General features: G+C 40.7%; 1 protein-coding gene across 1 annotated transcript; it reads left to right on the plus strand.

Moving 5' to 3' along the window:
- The first annotated feature begins 23,909 nt into the window (after positions 1 to 23,909).
- On the plus strand, positions 23,910 to 27,487 carry LOC138905531 (uncharacterized). Its single transcript, XM_070194055.1, has 6 exons — positions 23,910 to 24,008; positions 24,156 to 24,287; positions 24,696 to 24,941; positions 25,713 to 26,203; positions 26,429 to 26,613; positions 26,946 to 27,487. Exons 1-6 carry the CDS (start codon positions 23,910 to 23,912, stop codon positions 27,485 to 27,487), a joined length of 1,695 nt encoding a protein of 564 aa, XP_070050156.1.
- Positions 27,488 to 27,694: the final 207 nt, after the last annotated feature.

The following is a 27,694-nucleotide window of genomic DNA, read 5'->3' on the forward strand; positions in this document are numbered from 1 at the left end:
CTCACACATGTAAGTTCACCACTATACAAATATCAACAACAAGAATGCCCCCAAGCTATCACAAGTCATCACAAATCAATCCCTGACACAGCCCACTTTGTCTCGCCACGTGTGCAATAGTAAAGTGAATGCCCACCTTGTCTCGCCACATGTGCATAATAATATTCCCACCTTGTCTCGCCACGTGCGCAACCCACATATATATAGCCCGCCTTGTCACGCCGCATGTGCAAATTTCAGTAAGTAACAATAGCAGGGAAGAAACCTCGTGCAACCCCATAACAACTGCCGCACGACAAAAACCTCATGCATCACAATAACAACCGCATGGTAGAAACCTCGCGCATCACAACAACAAGTACAACAGCAACAATAACACTAATGCAAGGGTACGGCAAATAAATCAACTCAGAAATTCTAGAACTCAAAGAAACTGAAGAACAAGTTCACAAGGAGTAGTCACAATAGAGAATGTTAGTCATAATAAGAACATCTCAACAAGGAAGGAAATAATATGTAACAACGGCCCGCAATGTAAAGTTCAACAACAAGGGAGCTAACACAAGACGAATGATTCCAAATAAGTACAAGTCAACTAAGATATAAGATATCTAAAATTCTTTTAAGGTCGGGCAATTACGAAAGAGACACAACAAATTCAATTAAGGATAAGCAGTAGAAAGATAATCATAGTCTCAATTAAGGATGAACAATTATAGAAGAGATAATTATAACTTCAAATAAAGATAAGCAGTTAGGGGAAAGATAACATGACAATAGAAGAGATAACAATTTCAGTTAAGGCACAGAAGAATCAAATAAACAACAAGAGTGGATCATGAAGCAATTAACTCTAATTAAAGCAGGTAGAAGTGAAACCAGTAATTAAGAAACGTATTCATAACAAAACAATTGCATATTCAGTAAATACTAGAACCTAAGAATCCTAAAAGGCCAACTTTCCACAATTAAGTCCTAGCACGTACTCGTCACCTCGCGTACACGGACTACAATTAGCATAGAGACTCAAATCCTAAGGGGTAGTTCCCCCACACGAAGTTAGGCAAGATACTTACCTCAAAGAAGATAGACCGATAATCAAAAATGAACTTCTCGGGTGAAATGGCCTCCGGACAGCTCAAATCTAACCAAAATAACTTCAAAGCACAAATAAAACTCATAAGAAACTATTCCGGATCATAAAGCCTCAATCTTTATCAAAATCTAAAAATCGACCCAAAAGTCGACCACCGGGCCCGCACCTAGAAACCCGACAAATTTCACCAAACCCGAACACCCATTCTGATACGAGTTCAACCATATTAAAATTATGAAATTCCGATACCAAATCATCCCTCAAAACATAATTTTTCATTTTGAGATTTTTCTTCAAAAATCCCCATTTTCCTCACTCACTTATTAAATGATAAAAATAAAGATAAGATCATGGAATATAATAAATTCTGGGTGAAGAATACTTACCCAATCGATTTGCTTGAAAACCCCACAAAGAATCGCTCAAAAATGAGCTCTACAAGTCAAGATATGATAAAAATGGCCAAACCCTCGATTTAGAAAATATATTGTGCTTCCCAGGTGTTTGCACATCGCGATCGCGGAATAGGAGCTGCGATCGCGAACAGGAAATGGCTACTGCTCGAAATTGGTGCTGTACGATTATGAACAAGCATGTGCGATCACGAAGAAGAAAAATATATGCCCAAGAACTGGGCTACGCGAACGCGTGAAGCGGCACGCGAACGCAAAGTAGGGGAAAGCGCACTTACACGTTAGCGGATAGAACAGTGCGAACGCGTAGAGGAAATGGTCACCACCTCCCAGCTCCTAGTTTCTACTATGCGAACGCGATGGAGCAGATGTGATTGCGAAGAAGGGGAAGGCAAGCTTCCGCGATCGCGAAAGGATTTATTTGAACGCAGAGAAAAAATAATGCATACTAAAAAATTACACTACGCGAAGGCGGAGGAAGTGACGCAAGCGCAATTAAGGAAACCAGATGACAGAAAACAACAGTCCAACAATAGTAGGAAATGGCTAGTAGCCCATCTGAAACTCACCCGAGGCCCTCGGGACCCCGTCTAAACATACCAATAGGTTGCATAACCTAACACGAACTCGCTCGAGGTCTCAAATCACATCAAACAATGCCGAAACTACAAATCGCGCCAAGAATCCAACTTATGAACTTTTAAATCTTCCAACTTCAAAAACTCATGCCGAAACCTACAAATCAACTCGGAATGATGTCAAATTTTGCAGGAAAGTCCCAAATGACATAACAGAGCTGTTCCAACTCTCGAAATTACATTTCGACCCCGATATCACCAAAGTCAACTCTTGGCCAAACTTCTCAACCTTCAAAACTTCAACTTTTCCAACTTTCACCGAAATGATTCAAATCACCCTACAGACCTCCAAATCTAAATCCGGACGCACGCCTAAGTCCAAGATCACCATATGAAGTTGTTGAAATCATCCAAAACTCATTCGGGAGTCATTTGCACAAAATTGAAATTTCGGTCAACTCTTACCGCTTAAGCTTCCAAAACTAGAATCCTTCTTCCGATTTGACACCGAATCATCTGATAACTGAACTCGACCATGCACGCAAGTCAATACATATAATACGAAGCTGCTCAACACCTTATGCCGCCGAACGGGACTTAAATTCTCAAAACGATCGGCCGAGTCATTACATCCCCACCCTTAAACAAACGTTCGTCCTCGAACGTGCTAAGAATCATCTCGACGTGTTCAAATCACTGAATGAACATATCCAACATACACCCGCGGGTGACCCCACGTCACCCCAATCCACATAAGTCTGACGACACCATCTCAACTATAATTTATCCATTCTACCCACACCGATAAGCCTTAGAGTCAAAATTATCACCTTCTATTTATCTCCAAAAGACCCGATTCTAAATCTATACCCGGTATCAGTCTCAACTAGCTACACGACTCATGCTTACACCGACAAGTTATGACCACTCAAAATGGCACACCATACATAGGCCCATAATAACATTTCTGATCATAATAGCTGCCCGTAATCAAAACCAGCACCGGCAATTAGCCTCATATCCGTTAGAACCCTATTTCAAACCTCCACAATACTGATAACGATGTAAGAAATATGAAGACCTCTTAACTATTCACCCAAATCAATGAGTCACAACTAACACCATCGGGCACACACCCCGCAAGCTAAAACTCAAGAAGCATAGAATGAAAAATCACCGAATATGTAAAGAGAAACACATAAGAGAATATCAAACAAGCCCGACAGGAACAACTCTCTATGAGTACCATCCTACAAATGAACTTAAAAGGAAAATTTAAAGTATATGAACAAATTGCAAGGATCTCATCCTGATATGACTTCCACCACGACATGAAGCCCGGATCAAACATATTAAATCACATGGAATCGCGAGGGTATTACCCTCAACTCTGAATCACATATCGAATATAGATCATACCAATGGAAATCCTCTACTAACTCAATTCTGCCAATAAAATCACAACACTTACTAAACTCTCACCCCGGTAGAGTATCAAATCATAAATCGTAATCAAATTACTCAGGAATCACATCAAACCTACCATAATGGACAATCAGAATTCACTTCTAGCCTCGTAACTCTCAATAATGAATAAAAACAAACGATAGACATGGGCTACCACTCATAGAATCTCCCAACAGGGGTAAACACATAAGTAGAGTACTAATCATGAAACTCACCCATAAATGAAGCAACAAATAAGGGAGCTAGCCCCGATAGCATAACCGAAATAAAATACGAATGGTGCCCCTCTGTAATAAATCAAAATCACACCTGTATATCATCTGGAGCAGCGGCCTCAAGACTACTATATGAAACGCATCAACGGGTCGGGCCTCCCCCTCTTGGGCGCCCTCTACTCGCTTGAATACCCCGATGTGACACATCTGTCCAGAGTCTGGGATAATCTCTCACCATGTGGCTGGTATCTCCACACTCAAAGCAACCCCTCTGCTGATGTGGTTGTGGGAACTATGTGGTACGAGTACTCTGAGATCCATGAGTACCTGAAATACCGGGCGAAGCCTGGAGTGCAAACTGAACTGGCTGACCCACAAAACCTCTACCATGCCGTACCCTGCCTCCAAAATAAGGACCAATAGATCTCTCCGGTCTACGAGGCCTCCTCTATCTCCTAACCTCACCTGACCTCTCTCTCAAGGCCCTGCCTGTCCTCTCTCTTGATCCCATATGCCCTCCACTTGGAGAGCGATACCTACCACCTGCTGAAACGAAACATCCAAGTCTAACTCCCAAGCCATGCTGAACCAAACATCATACCTGAGCCCCTCAAAGAATCTACGGACACGCTCTCTAACTATAGCAACCAAAGCAGGTGCATTTCTGGCCAAATCACTAAATCTAACGGCATACTCTGACACTGACATAGTTCCCTAGTGTAGATGCTCAAACTCTGTGCGCCATGCATCTCGAAGGGACTGAGGTGCAAACTATCTTAGGAATATCTCTGAAAAATGAACCCATGTAAGTGAAGCTGACTCAGCTTGGCTACCCAACTCAAACACCTGCCACCACTGATAAGCCGCTCCCCTGAGCTGGAACATAACAAAAGCAACCCCGCTCTTCTCCACAGTACCCATAGTACGAAGAATGCGGTGACACTCCTCCAGGAAACCCTGGGCATCGTCTGTCGCCAATCTCCTTAAGGTATGAGGGTGGTACTTCTTGTACCTCTCAAGTCTAAGTTATTCTTCCTCAGATGTTGCTGCCCTAACCACGGGGTAAACTGGGACAGCAAGCTGTGACGCCATGACACCTGGAACCTAACCAACATGAACTCGCTACTCTGGAGTGTGGGCAGCGGGAGTCTGTGAAGTAGCTGGTGCAACCGGAATCAACCCCGCCTGAGCCAACGTACCAAACATGCTCAGGAATTGTGCTAAGGTCTCCTGATGTTCGGGGGTAACAGCAGGCGCCTCCGGTACCTCCCCCCAACTGGAACTATCGGCGCCTCCTCAACTGCTGCTCTGGTAGGTGCCCTAGTTGCGACACGTGCTCCTCGTCATCCTCTGCCTCTGCCCCTATCAATATCTACTCTGGGGGCAACGTCATCAGTAACTGCAACTCGTGTCCTCACCATCTGTGAGAGAATGGCATGATAAAAGCTTCAAACTTCAAGATCAATAAACGTGCATGATAGGAATGAAGGAAGGGGAACTATCCTAATAGTTTCGTAGCCTCTCGAAGATAAGTACAGACGTCTCCCTACCGATCTACAAGACTCTACTAAACTCTCTTATGACTCGTAGCACCTATGAACCTAGGGCTCTGATACCAACTTGTCACAACCCAATTTTTCCTCTGTTGGGTATCATGTTGGCACCTAGTCTTAGGGACTAGTTAAGCCTACCATTTACTGAATAACAACAATAATTAAATAATAACTACCAAATTTTGAAATAGAAATCTCTAAAAAATTTACAATTCCTAAAACCGATAGTACAAGTCATATGCTCTACAAAGTCTGTTACAATTTTCTAAATACAACTGTTTAAAATAAAGTAAACAGTGTGAATACAAATCAGAAGGTGACTCTGAAGCCTGCGAACGCAGCAACAAGTTTACCTTGAGTCTCCACAGCAATAATCCCCACAGCTAGCTAATGATCAACTGACTTTGAAAATACCTAGATCTACACAAAAATGTGCAGAAGTGTAGCCTGAGTACACTGTGGCGGTACCCAACAATTATCAAGACTAACCTCGATAGAGTAGTGACGAGGTACAGTCAAGAAACCTACTGGACTAAATGACCTGAACAAGTATAAGTATAGGAACAACATAGTATGATATCTACCTAAGGACTACGCGAAATGGAAAATAATACGGTAATTCCAGAAATAAAGGAAAAGCTACAACTATCAGCAGAATACCATAATAATGACATAGTAGATGTACGGAAACACGGTCTAAATCCGGTGATCACAAATAAATGAAAGAAAATGACAACTCAACAAAACGACCGCTTTCACATCGGGTTTTAGCCAATAACCTCCACGAGGTACCGAACCTCAGAATATTCATAACTCACGGGTCCCAATTCCTGAACCCTAACACTAACCATCTTGTGCTCTCATTACAATCTTATAAACGCACTGATGACTCATGTGCCAAATAAAGCCATTCTCACATAGAAGGCAATTAAACAAGGATGTATATCTATACTCAACAATATCAAGAATCCTTTTTAACCGATAAGAGTGCTTAACTACGTGTATGCTTGTGCAAGTGTTCTAACATAGTATATGCAAGCTAGTAAGTATAGAAAAAAAATGGAAAGCATGTAGAATGTTTTCCCTCAATTTTCCATATGATAGAACTCACACAGGTAAGTGCACCACTACACAAATATCAACAACAAGAATGCCCCCAAGCTATCACAAGTCATCACAAATCAATCCCTGACACAGCCCACTTTGTCTCGCCACGTGTACAATAGTAAAGTGAATGCCCGCCTTGTCTTGCCACACGTGCATAATAATATTCCCACCTTGTCTCGCCACATGCGCAACCCACATATATATATATATATATATATATATATATATAGCCCGCCTTATCACGCCACATGTAAAAATATCAATACAGCAGAAACCTCATGCAACCCCATAACAACTACCGCGCGGCAAAAACCTCGTGCATCACAATAACAGCCGCACGACAGAAACCTCGTTCATCACAACAACAAGTACAATAGCGACAATAACACTAATACAAGCGTACGATGAATAAATAAACTCAGAAATTCTAGAACTCAAAGAAACGGAAGAACAAGTTCACAAGGAATAGTCACAATAGGGAATGCTAGTCATAATAAGAACAACTCAACAAGGAAGGAAATAATATGTAATAACAGCCCGCAATGTACAATTCAACAACAAAGGAGCTAACACAAGCCGAATGATTCCAAATAAGGACAAGTCACCTAAGATATAGGATATCTAAACTTCTTTTTAAGGTTAGGCAATTACGAAAGAGACACAACAAATTTAATTAAGGATAAGCAGCAAAATGATAATCATAGTCTCAATTAAGGATGAACAATTATAGAAGAGATAATTATAACTTCAAATAAAGATAAGCAGTTAGCGGAAAGATAACATGAAAATAGAAGAGATAACAATTTCAGTTAAGGCATAAATGAATCAAATATACAACAAGAGTGGATCATGAAGCAATTAACTCTAATTAAAGTAGGTAAAGGTGAAACTAGTAATTAAGAAATGTATTCATAACAAAACAATTACATATTCAGTAAATACAAGAACCTAAGAACCCTAAAAGGCCAACTTTCCACAGTTAAGTCCGATCACGTACTCGTCACCTCGCGTACACGGACTACAATTAGCATAGAGACTCAAATCCTAAGGGGTAGTTCCCCCACACGAAGTTAGGCAAGATACTTACCTCAAAGAAGACAGACTGATAATCAAAAATGAACTTCTTGGGTGAAATGGCCTCCAGACGGCTCAAATCTAACCAAAATAACTTCAAAGCATAAATAAAACTCATAAGAAACTATTCCGGATCATAAAGCCTCAATCTTTATCAAAATCTAAAAATCGACCCAAAAGTTGACCCCCGGGTCCGCACCTTGAAACCCGACAAATTTCACAAAACCCGAACACCCATTCTGATACGAGTTCAACCATATTAAAATTATCAAATTCCGATACCAAATCGTCCCTCAAAACATGATTTTTCATTTTGAGATTTTTCTTCAAAAATCCCCATTTTCCTCACTCAAAAACACTTATTAAATGATAAAAATAAAGATAAGATCATGGAATATAATAAATTCTGGGTGAAGAACACTTACCCAATTGATTTGCTTGAAAACCCCACAAAGAATTGCTCAAAAATGAGCTCTACAAGTCAAGATATGATAAAAATGGTCAAACCCTCGATTTGGAAAATATATTGTGCTTCCCAGGTGTTTGCACATCGTGATCGCGGAATAGGAGCTGCGATCGCGAACAGGAAATGGCTACTGCTCGAAATTGGTGCTGTACGATTATGAATAAGCATGTGCGTTCACGAAGAAGAAAAATATATGCCCAAGAACTGGGCTACGCGAACGCGAAGGAGGGGAAAGCGCACTTACGCATTCGCGGATTGAACAGTGCAAACGCGTAGAGGAAATGGTCACCATCTCCCAGCTCCTAGTTTTTACTACATGAAAATGGTGGGGCGGACGCGAACGCGAGGAAGGGGAAGGTAGGCTTTCATGATCGCTGAAGGATATATGTGAACGCGGAGAACAAATAATTCATCCTCCAAAATTATACTACGCGAATATGGAGGAAGTGACGCAAACGCGATTAAGAACACCAAAGGACAGAAAACAACAGTCCAAAAATAGGAGGAAATGGCCCGTAGCCCATCCGAAACTCACCCGAGGCCCCGGGACCCCGTCTAAACATACCAACAGGTTGCATAATATAACACGAAATCGCTCGAGGTCTCAGATCCCATAAAACAATGTTGAAACTACAAATCGCGACAAGAATCAAACTTATGAACTTTCAAATCTTCCAACTTCAAAAACTCGTCCGGAAACCTATCAAATCAACCCGGAATGACGTTAAATTTTGCAGGCAAGTCCCAAATCACATAACGAAGCTGTTCCAACTCTTAGAATTGCATTTCAACCCCGATATTGACAAATTCAACTCTTGGTCAAACCTCTTAACCTTCAAAACTTCAACTTTTCCAACTTTCGCCGAAATACTTCAAATCACCCTACGGACCTCCAAATCCAAATCTGGACGCACGCCTAACTCCAAAATCACCATACGAAGCTATTGAAATCGTCCAAAACCAATTCCGGATTCGTTTGTACAAAAGTCAAATTCCGATCAACTTTTACCGCTTAAGCTCCTAAAACTAGAATCCTTCTTCTGATTTGACTCTGAATCATCCAATAAATGAACTCGACCACGCATCCAAGTCAATACATATAATACGAAGCTGATCAAGACTTTATGCCACCGAACGGGACTTAAATTCTCAAAATCGACCGGCCGGGTTGTTACACTTAACATGTGTAGTTATCATGTTTATCCTAGTATCATATGTCTACGTATATTAACTCTTACTTGCAATTTGTGCAACAAGCTTAGTTGAATTATCTGTTTCCTTGATTTGTATTTAGTCTTTAACTGTATGATTCCTTGCTGTAAATTTTTTATTCCATAGGTTATGAGTTGTGTATTTACTTTTGGGACTATAAGGCGGTACCTCAGGAGTTTCCCCTGTTGTGTATTTACATTTGAGACTACGAGGAGGTACCTCGGGAGATCACCTGTTGCATATTTACTTTTGGGACTACGAGGTGATACCTCGGGAGATCCGCTGTTGTATCTTTACTTTTGAGACTACGAGGCGGTTCCTCGAGAGATCCCCCTGTTGTGTATTTACGTTTGGGACTTTGAGGCGTGACCTCAGTAGATCCCCTGTTGCTTATTTACTTTTAGGACTATGAGGTGGTACCTCGGGAGATCCCATATTGCATATTTACTTTTGGGACTACGAGGCGATACCTCGGGAGATTCCTCTGTTGTGTATTTATGTTTGGGACTACGAGGCGGTACCTCGGGATATCCCCTATTTTTTACCTTTATTTGTTATGTTGTTACCTCTCTGTAATTTCTCGTTATTCATTTCTCAGAGTTTTCATTGTATTATTATAATTTCTGGTTGATTTCCTTTTATTCCAGTAGGGCTCTGACCTGACCTCGTCACTACTCTATCGAGGTTAGGCTTGGCACTTACTGAGTTCCATTTTGGTGTACTCATACTATACTTCTGCACATCTTTTGAGCAGATCCAGGTACTGCTTACTAGACCAGTTACCAGTGAGCTAGTCGTACGTGAAGACTTTAAGGTATATCTGCTAGCGTCCGCAGACCTCAGAGTCCCCCTCTATCCTTATTATGTTGTTTTCCTTATTCTCTTTAGACTCTGATGTATAGAGACACTTAGTATTTTCTCTTAGAAGCGTGTGATGTATTTCTACACGATTTTGGGAGTTGTAATTATTTGAATCGCAGTTTCTATTTATATATAATAAGTTGAGATTTGAGTTCAGTTTTATATTCAGTTATTCTGCAAATTATTAGGCTTACCTAGTCTTAGAGATTAGGTGCCATCACAACATCCTACAGATGGAAATTAGGGTCTTGAAAACTTGGTATCATTGTTCTAGGTTCATAGGTGTTATGAGTCACAAGCAGGTTTAGTAGAGTCTCACAGATCGGTACGGAGACGTTTGTACTTATCTTTGGGAGGCTATAGAACTGTTAGGAAAAGCTTCACTTCCTTGATTTCCTCATCGTGTGATTTGATTCCTTGAGGCATATTCCTTTATTACCTTCCTACTCAGTCTCCTCCGACATGAAGCCCTTGTTATCAATTGGGCATCGAGGAGTTGTAGTGGTACTGCATATATGGTGCAAGATATTTTCCTTACGTGTTCGAGTGGGTTATTATCTTCGCCTTTCGGAAGGATGTTCTGTCATTTCAGTTCAGTATCTGTACTCCTTATGGTTTTGAGACTATGCATTGATTTCTATGATGTTCACACATTGTTATCGCACAACGTTGTTGTAATGATAGGGTGCTTGTCTATGTGTCGAGGTAGTGAATGACTTGAAAGGAGGATTTCTCAATGCATGATTTAGAGGTTCAACATCTAATTCCAGCAAAGGAAAGGCAATTGGACTGTGGATGTTCAGCCCTTGGTCGATGAAGCGACGAGAACTGATATTTTTAGGCGTGGTGGAATTCTCATTTGTGATGTGGTGTCGTCGTCCTTATTAAACGCATTAAGTTTCACCGGTGTTATGGTCTTCTTCGATTTTCCTTCAGGGCAGGATGTTGGGGAAGTGGTGCCTAAGAAGTGATTGTCAGAGATGGTAGAGTGTAGCAGTTTCATAATTGAATCGGTGTTTCTTGTGTTGATGACTCAAGAATGACGATCTTCTAGGAGATTTAGAGTTGGTAGCAATTCATTAGTTTCGGTGCTACAGGTATGGATTTGATTTGAGGTAACATTTGGGCAGCGAAGTTTGAGGGAGGACATGGCCGGAAGTGTCTCATAGTGGTTGAATTACTGATAGGTCAAGTATGAAAAGTAGAGGTCGAGAAGTTTCTTAAAGGAGATGGTTAATCGAAGTAAGAGTAGCAGATTAGTATATGGATTTTGTGATTGGATAGTCGCGTGCCTTGAGAGAGTTTTGAGCGATTTAGGGAATCATGGTGGAAAAGTGACTAGGTCTACAGATTTTATTGGGATGGTGGCTATTGTATTGAGGAACATTGAATATGGCAGAAATGAGTTTTCTTGGAATGAAGAGGGTTGTGAAAACTTGATTATCGTTGAGATGCAACAAGACTTTGAGGTAGGAATGTATTGTCAGACTTTCAGTCGATATCAATGGGAAATGAACGAACTTGTACAGTCGGTCGATGAGCACGGGCCCAGAAGGGTTTACTGATTTTGTGGTAGTTGTACCTAGTGCAGCGTCGTTGGAGGATGTCGGTATGGAATTCCACAGGTGCACTATCTCCTATGGACAGGTCAACGGTTGTATGATTTTGATGAAACCTCTATGAAGAGTTTTACTTACTACGAAGAAGAAGGTTGAGTATACAATTATGGCTGATAATTCGGAAGGTACATGAAAAGTTATATAAGGAAATACAAGCAATTTGGCGGGTTGACGGTGCGAGATCATAGTAATTGAGAAGGGGAAATCTTTGTGGGCTCTAGGTTTATAAACTGTAGCTTAAATCTAAGTGGGGGGAGCCCTACCGTCTATGATCGGATCCCGTTGTTGTCTGCTTGTGCGGTTTCTGGTTATCAATGTATTGGTGAGTTATTATGACTGGGGAAAGAAAATATGAGGGGTAATTCGAGCAAAGAACTTGATAAATGGGCACTATATTTTGCCTTATAACTTTTCGTCGGTTGATTCTTTGAGAGGGTGTGCATGTGCTAGAAGAGCATTGAAGTTTGGTTATATACGGGATCTCAACATCAGTCCTAGTGGATTCAAGAAATTAAGTACAGTGCCTAAGGACTTGGAATGTTCTATGTTATCATCGGGCATGCAGAGCAGTATTGGAGGAAAGGAAGAAATAGCTTCAGATCCGCTGAAGGTCTTGCAGATTGGGTGTACCAGTTGGAGATGTTGTTGTGCGCTTGATAAGGGTATGAGATAATTTATGGGTATTGAGACGATGTGGTATCACGATTCGGGCCACTCGTGATATGTGCAGATTAAGTTTGTTATGTTGTGAATGGAACTATTATTATTTCCAAGACATGTTAAGAGTAAATTGAAAGAAGTTAGGTCAATTAGTAATGGTTGAACTGGCATGATTGTGGCAATGATCAGTTCCTTCGGTGTGTGAAGTTATACGTGTGGTTTGTGGTTGTGTATGCGGGCCTGACAACCACCATAACTTGATTGATTTGGGAGGTATTTGATTCAAATAACCTTATTGTGTGAGTGGATTCTGGAGGAGTCACGCCGCTTGAGATCGCGTCTTGTGGTTTGTATTTTCCTATGGTTTCAGAATTCAGTTGCGTGTTGCATTGGCTCTTCTGAAATGAGCTAAGTGAAAGGTTTCTAGCCAATTTAGTTTTCATTCTACAGGTAGTTCAAGATCATGATGAATTCGTGTATTCTCGCGTAGCGGCATGATAGGTGCAGTGAGCGCCATGGGAATTTGAAAGTTGAGGATCAAGGTTGCAGTTCAGTGTTGATAAGAATGTCACGAGCTCGGATGAGTCGGGAAATATTCGGATGTTCAGAGTAAGATGACATTTTATTTAGTGTCACCTGAGTACTGCGTTCTGTATAAGAGGCTTTGTGTATTGATTTTCAGATTCTTGATTTGCTTTACAGAATTAGTACAGTTGGTGTTATAGATTTACAAACTTTTCTACCTGGCGAAAGGTCGTGGGAGCGTACCCCACTGGGAAATCTGTATAAGTGTGACATGCTAGTCATGGAGAATTTTGGTACTATCGATAATGTGAGAGTTTATGCCTGGAATGCGCTCTTTTCCCGGGTTATGAACCGTAAGAGTTGTTCCATACTGGACGGCTACTCGTGTGTGTCATGAATGGGGCCATTGTGGATCCTGGAAAGGCTATTGGCCCGGTTTGGTATGATCAGAATCGATTTGAGGTCCGCAGGTGGGCCTAATGTGAATATGCGCTCTACGTCAGGTCGGATGTGTTCATTTGTCATAGCATTGCTTACGGAGGGTCCTCGAGCATGGGATGTTACTCCCGTAGTCGGCTATTTCATGTAATACTCTATTGTATCGTGTGGGTCGTGAGACGACTTGATTATTCGTACATGTGTTGTGGCTCCGTGTAGCTTATGGTAATATATGAGCAGGATGGCTCTCGAGATGCAGGTCATTTATTGCACCTTAGTCGTGCTTGGGCTTCGTAGCGTATGGCACTATCCTTCTCCCTATGATTTGTATTACACACTTGGCATGCTTGTGGACAATATTCGATATTATGTAGGTATAAGCATTATGGCTTGATGGGTACATCCTTATTTATTGTTATGTGTGGATCGGGTTGCATGCTGCAGCGGTACCATACATGGATCGGGTTGCATGCCGCAATGGTATCATGTTTGGATCGGGTTGCACGCCGCAACGGTATCATATGTGTATCGGGTTGCACGCCGCAACAGTGAGATGTTGAGTACGGTCCCCTATACTTATTTTGTGTATTTGTTTCTCATTCTCTTTGAAAGGTTCATAGCATCTCTTCAGCCGTTTTATTTGTTACGCGCGCTTGGTAGCTTTTTCTTTTCCAGAGTTAGTTTTTCTTATGTATCACATTCGAGTTTGTAGCTTGTTGGTGCATTGTGGGCATCATATGAGATTTTGGGCAGTGTTTGAGATGGCTTATTGCCTGGGCAGCTTGTACTTGGTGAGACGAGGTTATTGGACCTGGGATTAGTGCGATCAGAGCTATATTTATGTAGGGTATATTAAAGAGCAAATATCGTTATTCAGTTTAGAATGAGGTGATGATCCTTGTTAGGAAGAGAGACTCCGTGATTTGTTCATTCGACAGGTGATTAATGGTTTCTACGCATCTCTTCCATCGTGGCAGTATTTCGAGAGTTGGAATAGGACTCATATGCATCATAAGGTGTATTGTGGGCATCAGATTCGTGAAATTTCAGATATTGTGGTCGGGGTATGTTATTATGGCCAATCGACTTATGTGGTGCATGGTGTGATTTCAGCATAGGTGCATGATCATGTTTTGGTACAGCGTGTGGTGATTGATACGGTGTTCGAATGTTAGAATCAGGTCTTGTTGAGAAATTTCGGATGTTGGAATTTGGTTCTCAAGCTTTTTTAGCTAAGGTTATAGGGATGATCTTCAGTCTGGCTCGACTTAATGTGTTCAACTAGGTCGTGGTGTCACGGGTAGGTGCACGAAGTGTTAGACAGTGATTTTGGACAACTCCGGAGCAGTCCTTAGCACGTTCGAGGATGAACGTATGTTTAAGTAGGAGAGAATGTAACGACCCGACAGATTATTTTGAGCCCTAGCGCGTAGTTCGGCGGTTTGAGGCCTTGAGTAGTTTCACTTCATGTTTTATGACTTGTACGCATAGTCGGAATCGAATTTCGGGAAGTTAAAAATTGATTCAGATGGGAAATTCTAATCTCGGAAGTTTTGAGTCATAGGAATTGACCGTAGGTTGAATTGTGTGAAGACGACTCCAGTTTTGTCCATTTTTTCATCTTTGAGCTAGAGACCTCGGTTTTGGGAGATGTTTTGTGGGTTTTTCAAGCAGTTCATTGGGGTAAGCGTTCTTTACCCAAATATTATTATATTTCATGAATCCAATTGTTATTTTCATCATTTAATTAGTGAATTAAGTTGGGAATTTAGGAAAAAATTTATAAAAATCTTTCAAAATGTAAAATGAGGATTTGATGGGCGATTCGATACTGGAAATTGATAATTTTGGTATGGTTGGACACGTATCGGAATGGCATTCGGGTTTTATGAATTTTATCGGGTTCCGAGGTGCGGGCTTGGGGGTTGACTTTTGGGTTGACCCTTTAGTTATTTATTAAAGATCGAAACTTTATTATTCAAAATTGTTTCCTATGAGTTTTATTTATGATTTAAAGTTATTTTGGCTAGATCTGAGCCATTCGGAGGTTTGTTTCACTCGAGAAGGTCATTTTAGAGTATCGGTCTAACTTCTTTGAGGTAAGTATCCTGTCTACCTTTGTGTGGGGGAACTACCCCATAGGATTTGAGTCATTTTTGCTAATTGTATTATGTGAAGGTCGTGTACGCATGGTGACGAGTACGTACTCGGGCTTAATTGTGGAAATTTGGCCATTTAGGGCTCTTAGGTTCTTATGTTCATTAGATATGAAGTTGTTTTGTCATGTTAAACCCTACATATAGTAAATTCACCCTTACATGTCTTATTTGGAATTAATTGATTCATGTTCTACCCTTATTGCCAATTTAACTTTTATGTGCCTTAACTGAAGTTGTTGTCTCTTTTATTGTCATGCTATCTTTTCTATATTTCTTAACCCTAATTGAAGTTATTATTATCTATTCTATAATTGCTCAACCCTAATTAAAGTTTGTTATCCTTTTCATTGTTAGCGTATTCTTATTTGTGGTCATTGATTCATGTTATCTCTCTTATCGTAGAATTGTACTTTTGTGGAATCATTATTACATATTACCTCTCTCGTGTTGAGCTATTCTTGTTGAGACCATTATTCCCTGTTGTATCTTTCTTTGTGAGCTTGTTCTTCTGTTTCTTTGTGTTCTGAAGTTCTTGTATTGATTTACTTTTCGTATTCTCGTGTTATTGTTATTGTTGTTGTTGTTGTACTCAGTATTGTTGAGCAGATAGCTATGAGTGGTTGTGGTATTGAAATTGTTTTGAGAAAATGATCTGGCATATGGGCACAAGTTTTAAAAGTCATTTTATTGTGTTGTTATTTTTTGACACACGTGGTATTGTTATGAGGATTGTTGGGGTGTTCGCACATGAGTCGTCTGTGTTGTTGTTACTATTGATATGTGTACATGCGGCATGGAAAGGCGGGCTATATATTTGGGTTTGCGCATGTGATGAGACAGGGTGGGAAAATTATTGTGTGTGTGCGGTGAGACAAGGTGGGCTTTTACTTTATTATTAAGCATGTGGCGTGACAAGGTGGGCTATGTCGGGGAATGATTTGTGACGACTTGTGAAGGCCTGGGGGCATTGTTATTGTTGTTATTTGTGTAGTTGTGTGCCTAACCTGTGTGAGTTTTACCGTATAAATTTTGTGGTGGTCGTTTCTTATGTGTTATTCATTGTCCCTACTCTTACTTGTTGACTTGAATTGTCGTAGAACACTTGCACAAGCATACACGTAAATAAATCACCCACATCGGTTTAAGAAGAAGAAATATGATGTTATTGACCATTTACATGTACTCCCGTGTACTTGCCTTTTGTGCGAGAGTAATCATGTTGGCACGTGAGTGGTCCGTACAGTCAAGAGTCATTGTTATTGTTGGTACATGAGTGGTCTGTGCGGATATTAGATATTGTCACTCTCTTGGCACATGAGTAGCTTGTGCTGTTACGAATTATACTGTTAGCACAAGATGCCAAGTGATTAGGGTTTACGAATTGTGACCCATGATTTGTGATTTTGAGTTTTGGTACCTCGTAGAAATTCTTGAATTAACCTGGTGTAAAAGCGATTGTTCTTATTGCGTTGTTAGTTATTTGCCCTATTTTGGTTTCACCGGAGATTGGCGAAGCAGCTATTAATTTCGTCAAAGAAGGGGGATCATCATGGCAAGCATTGAACGAGCTCATTCTTGAATTAACTGCAAGATCAAAGGTTTAAATTTGAACGAGCTGTCTTTTGTTGTATTTTGATGTTTATCTCTTTACCGATTCCCAATAGCTTTGATAAAATGGTTTGAAGACCTTTTCCATGTATTTGCATTTCATGCTTAATTGGATTTATTTTGGTAAAGTAATTTATGACTTATTTTGTTTGTTTAACGAAGAATTAATAAGAGTTATAAATCAGACCAACGACAACTAATTTATACAAATTACAATTATTGCAGTTTTACCCATGTTTATCCGAAAAACGGATAGAGTTGAATTTATACGTAGTTCTAATGATACGTGGTGTAGCTTGGTACAAATCGGAAAAGTAAGTAGAAAAATATCGAATATTGGCTGTAAAAAAGGAATGAAATACAAACCAAACTGAGTAAAAAATGATTTATGAACAAGTAAGATGAATCAATGCATAAAACTCACAAAAGGATAATCTCTGAGAATTCCTTAATGTTCGATCTGCCTCCAGAAATAGTAACCATCCCTCTTATAGTAGATGGATCCTACTTTAGATATAATTAAAAATACATAGTGGGGATCCCATGATAGATTAGTTTTTTCCCTAATTCCCGTCGAGATTCTCTCCCTTAGTGTGGCCGTAACGGCTCTTGTCTCTTAGCTCGATCTTGATCGGATTTGGTATTGGTCGATTTCCATATTTAGAGCTTGATATTAACTCGAGTCTCGGTATCGACTCGGGCTCAATATTGATCGGTCTCTGGCTCTTAAGCTCGTTGATACCTCTTCACATCATAGTTCGATTTGGACTCGAGTTTGGTAATGACTTTGAGCACTAAGTATTCGATCGGTCCCAGAAATTTGAGCTCGGTACCCTGGCTTCAGATCTTATCTCGATATTATGAAGATGACCTTCGGTCCATTATGTTCCAATCTTGACTAATCATATGAAGGTCGAAACCGATTTTGACCGTATAGAACCCACACACAAAACATGAGCTACAGCCAAACTAAACCAAAATTCACCAGCTAGGCAACATAATTTTACATAGTTGATGCAACTGAGAATAACAGAAAGAGGGAAAAGCAAGGCGAAGAAAACGAACCTATACATACAGAATCTTTTGATCATTTACTCATATATAATCTCAATAATATCAACACATAACTTTCAACTATCTTAATCTAGTCCCGCGGTCATGCACAAATTTGCAAGCGTCCTGCTATCCACAATATCCCATTTCTTTTATAGTCCTGATAGTCAATTCTTGTGTTTACCCTCAAAATCGGATGCCAATTGAATTTGTTAGTGATTTTAAGTGTATGCAGATTAATTTGATACTTGAATGATAAATTAGATTGCAATTGAAATAAATAACGATAAATTAACAGCAAACCACACGAATTGGATAATATCAGCCTAGGAAAGTTGACTGCCCTTGAGCTGAATGTACTTTGATCAACAACAAAACACCAAAGGATCAGAACTTAAAGAGTAGCGGTAATGTATTGAGTATGAATGTATGTTACAATGTCCTTCATGAGTTATGAGCCCCCTTTATATATTTATAGGAACCTACTTTTAAGGTATTATTCTATTATTCCATAAAAGGTAAAAATGTCCTTGATTTGTTGACCGTTGGTCCCTTTTTTGCTATGTTTCGTGATTTCCGCCGTAATGTCCTGTTAGTTACGGGAATTTCGGACCCTTGTCGGATAAGCTGGCAATATGTTCCTCGAGACCGTTATAACCAAGACCGGTTATGACCTCGGTAAACTCGAAGGCAAGTCTGGTGGTTCTGGTGACTAATCTGGTAAGGCAGGAACCAATCTCCGAGATTTCATCACCATCTCTTGATCCCAAACTGTTGTGCTGGATGCTCGGTCAAATCTCAAGTTTGATTTTACCCGTATACAGATAGTCCCCCCATTTTTCGTAGAGTAAATGACGAGAAACGATATGAGCTCCCGATTCTAAGTTCGATATATTATGACGTAAGCGACAAAAATCATGACGTAAAGTCCCCTCATTTTTCGGAGAGTAAATGGTGAGAAACGATATGAGCTCCCAATTATCACTTCGATAAATCATGATGTAAGTGACAAAAATAGTTGAAACATCTCGTCGGTCTAGTTTTTAAGGCATTAAATGTTTGTCAGTCGCTGGTCGGCCACTCCCAGATGTGAATTATCGCTTGAAAAATGATAAATACCTCTTCCTTTGTTCATTCAAACTTTACATCCAAACCTTCTGCCCTCGTATCTAAGATATTTCAACACTTCTAAGCTCTTTTATTCTAGCTTTCTGAGATTTTGCATAAGAGTTCTTCATTTGCCAATCATCCATTATTTTTCACTTAAACCTTTTTTCCTTTACTTCTCTTCCTTTTTTTTACAGAAATGGAGAAGACTTCAAAATCTGTTCCCCAAAAAGAAACTCTCTCTGCTTCACGACTAGTTGTTGAGAGAAATGTTTCGTCTGTTGTTGCTGAGGAACCGACACTGAAACCTCTTCGTAAAATGTTCATCCCCGGGGGGGTGCCCGATCAATGCTAATTTCAAAATCGAAAAGCCCTTCCTGGTACCACGTCGATGTGAGGAGGTCTCGAGGTGTATCTGTTCGATCACCGAAGATGTTCCCTCTGAGGTGAAAAAGGATTGCAACTGGTCTAACAAACATGTAGTGGTCCCTAAACTCGACGAAACATGTAGGGTTTTTATGTGTTTACACTTATCCCTTCACGCTGGGTCTTTTAGACCCGGTCATCATTGATTTTTATAAAATATACAATGTGACCCTTGGTCAAATTCATCCTTCTTTCTTGAGGATCATAATCCTCCTTCGTTTTTTCGTAAGCAAGATCGAAGGATACCCTTTCACCATCGATCATATTATGCGCCTATACAGTCCCTGACTCTATCGAGGAGGACTGATCAAGCTCGCCCGTCAGGCTAGTCAGGCCCCATTCTCGAGCATAGATGAAGATCGGGATCGAGGCTGGCTAGGCCGATTCGTCCGAGTAAAGACTTCGAATTTGATCCCAGTCGAGCAAATGTCATTCCCTAAAAAGTGGAACATGTCACATAAGTATGCTCTTGCTTTCAAGTTTTATTTAATTGATTTTTCTCTCTTCATCGGTGTTCTGTGGTGTCACAGCTATTGCTTGGATCTCGGACGCATTTCCTCGACTCAAGGAGTGGGTCGAGGGCCTCGTATCCCAAAGGTCCTATTCCGAGTGCTCGTGGCGCAATCTTTCAAAGGGTTTATGGGAGGCCCGTTCCCATGGTGAGATCCTTTTCGTAACCGATAATTGGTTTCTCGTTTGCACTACTATGTTCTAATTTTGTTCTATTTCCTTTTGCAAGTTTTATCAAAAGACGTTACAATGAGGCCTCCATCCGATAGTGATGATTTCCCCACTGAGTCCCCTGCTCCGGGATAGGATAAAGAGAAGAAAATGAAAGGGGCTCCCAGTTCTCCGAACCCTGAGAAAAAGAGGCCAAGGAAAATATTGGCGCGAAAACCCAAGGAAAGCACCAGTGCTTGGGCACCGTCTCCGGACTCACTCTATCTATTGAGGGATGATTCCGAGGGGGGAGGAGAAGCCTTCTATCTAGTGGCCAGCGTGCCACAACAACTCGAAGGGCAAGGGTCCTCCGAACTAGAAGGGGGGCGAGGTTGATCTTTCTCAAATCGGGGAGGCTGATAAGTGGGGATTTTGACTACTTATTAGTACATTTTGGCTTTAGTTTTAGTCTAAAAGCATTGAATTATGTTCTCGAAACTAATAAAATATGCTAAACTGCATGAATATTGGAAGATGGACTCCCGAGATGATATCCAACTCAAAAAGGAGTAATCTACACTCAAGGCAATAAAAGGCATAGAAGCTCACAAAGTGCGAACCGCAGAATTTCATCTGCGGCCGTAGATGATGAAGGAAAGTCTAGCAACCTTTTTGTGCAAAGTGCATACCACACATGAATTGTGCGGTCGCAAAAGCTGGGCTAGGAACAAAGTTCAGAGAATGTCCAAATTCCCAAGTTCCAAGTCCCTCAGAAGTGCGGACTGTACAAGAATTGTGCGGCCACAGAAGAAGTGGCTTGCGGCCGCAGAAGTAAAAGTGCGGACCGCAGAACCAAAACTGCGACTGCAGTTACAAATATGCGAATCGCAGAAAAAATGCCTTGCGACCGCATATCAGAATTCTGCGGCCATAGACCTCCAAGTCCTGACAAGTTGAAGAAATCTGCAGACCACACATGGAATTGTGCGGCCGCAAAAACTCCTAAAGGCCACTTTTGTCCGAAATTGTCAGCTTTCTATAAATAGAAGAGTTTGACATCAGCAACTACAACAGCCGTTTCTCTTTACTTCTTTTATTAGTTTTTCATATTTTGGGATATTTTAACATGGATTTTATCATTTTGATATCACAATATGAGTTTATTTATCATTTCTTCTTCTATATCTTCAATTCCAAGCATGAGTAGCTAGATTTTTACTAGGGATGTGCCCTAGTGTGTAAACCTTATGGGTGTTTAACTTAGTTCTTGTTTATGGTTGGGTGTTTATTATTTAGCCTTTTTATGCTTTAATTTGTGGAATTAATGGTTGCAAATATTAGTTCATGCTTAATTGACTTAGTCCCTACTTGAGAAAGAGAGATTTAGTCTATGAAAACTTGACTAACAAGAAATTAGGTCAATCAAGAGATTGATAATCCCAATCAAAGGGTTCAACCAAGATATAGTAATAACCCGACTTGAGCTTTTATCAACCGTTTCGTGCAATACCCATTTGGACTTGAGAAAGCCAAATTTGGCAAAATCACTCTCTGGCCAAGAGGTGTTGAGTGGGTAATTGAGAGTTGATAGCTACAATACACACCGATCAATAAAACAAGCATTAAGGTTTATATCCCATTAGGAAAACACCTAGGTGATGGTCATAGCCCTAGACTTTTTATAAAACTTGAAAAATAACAAAAATAATTCTCTTAGTTTTACTTCTTAACTTTGCAATCTTAGTTTAACTTCGACATAGAATCAACCCTAATTTGTGAAAGTGTAAATTGGGGTAGTCCACACTCACGTACTACAATATATACGCCTAACACGCATTTATAAGTCCCTATGGAAATCGAACCCGACTCTTGTTGGGTACTACTATTACGATCGACTGTTTCATAACCTTGAATTGAGGTATGAAATTACGAAGAGATCAATTTTGGTGCCGTTGCCGAGGAGTTAAAAAAGGGTGTTAACTATATATTTAGGTGTGTTTTTGAAATATCTTATTTTCCTTCCTTGTTACTAACGTGTTGAGAATCATAGGTGCAATCATGGAAAACGTGAGTTCAGAAACATAGCTTTGGGGGATGTGGACGTTGAGGATGATCAAATAGATGAGGTCCCTCTTGAACCTCAAGCAAATATACGAGGTTGAGCACCTCATGACAATGTACCCACTCTACCCCCACCTCCACCAAGATGGGCTCCACACCGGGTGTTGCCGAATAAAGGGTATGCAAGTGCTATAGTCCCTCACCGTATTAGGGCGGGCAACTTTCAAATAACCAACGTGATGCTCACTTTTCTCGAGCAACAGGGGTTTTTCACCGGTGCACCAGTCAAAATGCATACAAACACTTGAAGGGGTTCGTAGATACTTATTGGGGGATTAAACAAACTAATGGCTCTGAAGATGCTTTGAGGCTAAGGCTTTTTTCATTCTCTCTATGGGGGAAAGCTTTTGATTGGTTGGAACGTTTGCCAAATCATTCCATTCATATTTGGGATGAACTAGCGGAGAAATTTATTTCTAAGTACTTCTCTCCCGGGCACATGGCTATTCTTCGGGATGAAATTCTAGCACTCAATCAAGAGCCCAATGAACCACTACACGAGATATGGGAAAGATATAGAACAATGGTGGAAGAGTGTCCCAACAATGATATGACGGAGAACATGATTCAACAAACTTTCTATTGGGGGATCAATACAACCAACCAATGTGTAGTGAATCAACTTGCCGGTGGGAACTTCATGACTACCCCTTATGCGGAGGCGTGTGATATTTTCGATGAGATATCAGATACTTCATCGGCATGGCAATCTCGTGCTAATGTTTCACAGGGTGATCCCAATGTGATTCACCTTCACAAAGAATTGCATGACCATGGGCAAGCCATAGCTGAGTTGACCACCACCATGAACCAATTGGCAAAGGCTCAACTTCAACAAGTGCAAAACCCGAGGCAAGTCAATGCAATGGAGGGAGTAAGTATGATGGTGAATAAATGGAGAACAAAGGGTCCGCAAGTGCAACAAAGAGTAGAAAATTTTGTGCAAGAAGATAGTGGGTTTGGGCAAGAGGATTCCTACAATGCCCAAGAAGAAGAGGTCCAATATGTGAAAAACTTTCAAGGGAAAAGAAACAACTTCTAAGGCCCAAGCCAACAATAATGGAGACCTCAAAACAATCAAGGAAATTGGAATTCTCTCAATCAAGGTAATCGGAGTGGTGGAAATAATCAAAGCAATTGGAATAACAAAAACAATCAAGGCAATTGGAGTGGAGGCAATAATCAAGTGAACAGAAATAAAAACAATAACCAAGGCAATTGGGGAGGTAACAATCAAGGTGGGTGGCATAATAATCAAGGAAATAGGGGGTCAGGTTTTCAAAGGCCCCTGATGTATCAACAACCGAGCAACCCACCTCCTTATCCTTCCCATGGTCCTAGTTCTTCCAACAATGAAATAGGTCGTATTGAGAACATGTTGAAGCCTTGGGGCAAATACCCGGTTATACAAAGTTTATGAAGGATTTGGTGACAAAGAAGCGGTCGATGAATTTTGAAACTATCAAAGTCACTCATCAAGTGAGTACAATTATGCATTTGATGGCTCCTAAATTGGAAAATCCCGGTGCTTTCACAATCCCTTGTACCATTGGAAGTGCTGAGTTTACTAAAGCTCTTTGTGATCTTGGGGTGAGTATCAATTTAATGCCCTATTCAATTTTCAAGACTTTAGGAATTGGGCAACCAAGACCCATATTTATGAGATTACAAATGGCCGATTGTACTATGAAGAGACCGTTGGGAGTGATTGAAGATGTATTGGTTCGTGTTGATAAGTTCATTCTTCCGACAGATTTTGTTATTCTTGATTGTGAAGTGGACTATGAGGTGACAATTATTCTTGGAATACTTTTCCTTGCTATGTGGAAGGCTCTTGTTGATGTGGAAGCTGGAGAACTCACTTTCCGGGTGGGTGATGAAAAGGTGGTGTTCCACGTGTGCTAATCTATGCGGCAACCAAATAGCAATGAAGTGTGGTTTTTGGTGGACTTGGTGACCGATGTGATTATTGATGATACAAGTTCCACGATTAATGTGGGTGTTATGTTGGAGGCCGTCTTGCTCAACTTTTATGATGACGAAATTGATGGCTTCATGGAATGTGTGAATTCTTTACAAGGAATGGGATCGTACAACTGTACGCCACGAAAACTTTTCTTGGATCTTGAAAATAGGAAAACTCCTCCTACAAAGCCTTAAATTGAAAAGCCTCCTGCCTTGGAGTTGAAGTCATTGCCTCCACGTCTTAGGTATGAATTTCTTGGTCCTTGCTCTACTTTACCGGTTATTCTTTACTCTTGTTTGACTAACGTGCAGGTTGACTCTACATTAGCAGTTCTCCACAAGAGGAAGAAGGCTATTGGGTTGACTTTGGCGGATATTTCGGGAATAAGACTTGCATTTTGCATGCACAAGATTAACTTGGAGGAAGATGCCAAACCATCTATTGAACACCAAAGGAGACTTAATGAAGCTATGCAAGACGTGGTCAAAAAGGAGATTATCAAGTGGTTGAATACCGGGGTTGTCTACCACATTTTCGATAGTTCGTGGACTTCTTCGGTGCAATGTGTCCCAAAGAAGGGGGCATGGCAGTGGTCACCAATGACAAGAATTAGTTGATTCCCACAAAAACGGTGACCGGGTGGAGAGTGTGTATGGACTATCGCAAGCTAAACAAAGTCACGAGGAAGGATCATTTTCCACTTCTCTTCCTTGACCAAATGTTTGATAGGTTGGCCGAAGGTGCTTTCTATTGATTTCTAGATGGATATTCGGGCTACAACCAAATCCTTATTGTTTCGGAAGATCAAGAGAAAATAACTTTCACATGTCCCTATGGTACTTTCGATTTCAAGCGGATGCCATTTGGGCTTATGTAATGCACCGGTAACTTTTCAAAGGTGTATGATGGCGATCTTTATGGATATGGTAGAGGACTACCTTGAGGTATTCATGGATGACTTCTCAGTAGTCGGAGATTCTTTTGATGATTGCTTGGCAAATTTGGATAGAGTATTGGCAAAGTATGAATAAACAAACTTGGTGCTAAGTTGGGAGAAATGTCATTTCATGGTCGAGGAAGGCATTGTCCTTGGCCACAAACTTTCAAAGAATGGCATAGAGGTTGACAAGGCAAAGATAGAGGTGATTTCTAAACTTTCACCCCCAACTTCAGTGAAAGGCGTGCGAAGTTTCTTAGGTCACGCGGGGTTCTACCGGCGTTTCATAAAGGACTTTTCTAAAGTGGTGAACCCGTTGTGCAATCTCTAAGATAAAGATGCTAAGATTCACTTCAATGATGATTGCATGAGAGCCTTTGAATTGCTAAAGTGCAAGTTGACAACCATTCCCATTATCCCCGCTCCTAATTGGAGTATTCCTTTTGAGCTCATGTGCGATGCTAGTGATATAGCGGTTGGAGCAGTTTTGGGGCAATGCATCAACAAGATTTTTCATCTGGTCTACTATGTTAGTAAGACCATGAATGATGCCCAACTCAATTACACCATTACAGAGAAATATCTCCTTGCCATTGTGTTTGCAATTGAGAAGTTCCGCCTATACTTGATAGGTGCAAAGGTTATTGTTCATACGGATCATGCGGTATTTCGCTATCTTTTGAGCGAGAAATATTCAAAAGCTCAATTGATGAGATGGGTGATAGTGTTTCAAGAGTTTGATATTGACATCCAAGATCGAAAAGGGAGTAAAAATCAAGTGGCGGACCACTTTTCTCGTTTGAAGGATGAGGGGAGGCCGCATGATGGACTCGAAATCAATGACTCCTTCCCCGATGAGCAACTCTTGACTGTCTTAATGAAGTAGGTGTTGTGGTTCACGGATCTAGCAAACTTCCTTGTATATGGAATCATCCCGGATGAGTTCTCTTCAAATCAAAGGAAGAATCTTAAACAAGATTGTCAAGATTATTATTGGGACGACCCATAACTTTTCCGGATTTGCACGGATGGGGTAATTAGAAGATGTGTGCCGGACAAAGAGCAAAATTTTATACTTGAGACATGTCATTCTTCGCCTTTTGGTAGTCACCATGGCGGAGCAAGAACGGCGGCCAAAGTGCTAAGTTGCGGTTTCTATTGGCCAACTCTTTACAAAGATGCAAGTGATGTGGTGAAAAAATGTGATGAATGTCAACGTGCCGGGGGAATCTCGAAGAAGAATGAAATGCCTCTCAGTACCATTTTGGAGATTGATATCTTTGATGTGTGGGGTATTGACTTCATGGGCCCTTTTGTGAGTTCTTGTGGAAACACCTACATCTTGGTCGCAGTTGATTATGTATCTAAATGGGCTAAGGCCATTGCTCTACCCAACAATGAAGCGAGAAGTGTGGTGGCATTCTTGAAGAAGAATATTTTCACAAGATTTGGTACTCTGCGGGTTATCATAAGCGATGGAGGTCGCATTTTGGCAACAAGGCTTTTGACACTTTGCTTAGAAAGTATGGTGTCACTCATAAAGTTACGACTCCCTATCATCCATAAGCTAGCGGTCAAGTGGAAGTCTCCAACCGGGAGATAAAAAGTATCTTGTCAAAAACAGTGAATGCTAACCGGACGGATTGGTCAAAGAAGCTTGATGATGCACTATGGGATTATCATACTGCTTTAAAAACTACTAGGATGTCTCCATACTGGTTGGTGTTTGGCAAAGCTTGTTATCTTCCGGTGGAACTTGAGCACAAGGCCATGTGGCCTTTAAAGAAATTGAATCTTGATTCGGATGCAGCTGCTAACTTGCGGGTTGCACATTTGAATGAATTGGATGAGTTCTGGTACCATGCCTATCCAAGTTCGTCCTTGTACAAAGAGAAGATGAAATACCTCCATGACAAATACATTCAGAATAGGGAGTTCAAAGAGGGTGATCTTTTATTGTTGTTCAACTCACGGTTGAGGATGTTTCCCGGGAAGTTAAAGTCTAAATGGAGTGGCTCGTTTGAAGTCGTGGGTGTGACACCATTTGGTGAATTAGACTTGAAGAACAAAAATGATGAGGTATTCCAAGTCAATGGTCACCGGGTAAAGCACTATCTGGGAAAAGTTTGTGATGGCCACGTTGTGGCGGTGATTCATTTCAAATGATGGTAATCTGCGTCGTGTCACGATGTTAAATCAGGTACTTCTTGGGAAGCAACCCATGTTCCTTTTTCTTTCCTTTTCATCATTTGTAGTTAGGTGTTATTTTGGTGCTAGCTGGTTTTGAAGTATGTTGCAGGAATGAGTGTTCTTTACAGGAATTATGCCCAAAAAATTGGCTGAGTGTGAAAAGGAGTGCGGACCGCAAATGTA

The sequence above is a fragment of the Nicotiana tomentosiformis genome, chromosome 2 (genome assembly GCF_000390325.3).
Source record: "Nicotiana tomentosiformis chromosome 2, ASM39032v3, whole genome shotgun sequence".
NCBI classification, from domain to species: Eukaryota; Viridiplantae; Streptophyta; class Magnoliopsida; order Solanales; family Solanaceae; genus Nicotiana; species Nicotiana tomentosiformis.

What these genes read in the sequence shown, in the direction of transcription:
- LOC138905531 (XM_070194055.1), top strand. Translation starts at nt 23,910, where the DNA reads ATGCATTTGATGGCTCCTAAATTGGAAAATCCCGGTGCTTTCACAATC. An exon ending in CTGGAGAACTCACTTTCCGG is followed by an intron (nt 24,288 to 24,695) that starts GTGGGTGATGAA and finishes ACTAACGTGCAG; the next exon opens with GTTGACTCTACATTAGCAGT. An exon ending in ATAGTTCGTGGACTTCTTCG is followed by an intron (nt 24,942 to 25,712) that starts GTGCAATGTGTC and finishes GAATTGCTAAAG; the next exon opens with TGCAAGTTGACAACCATTCC.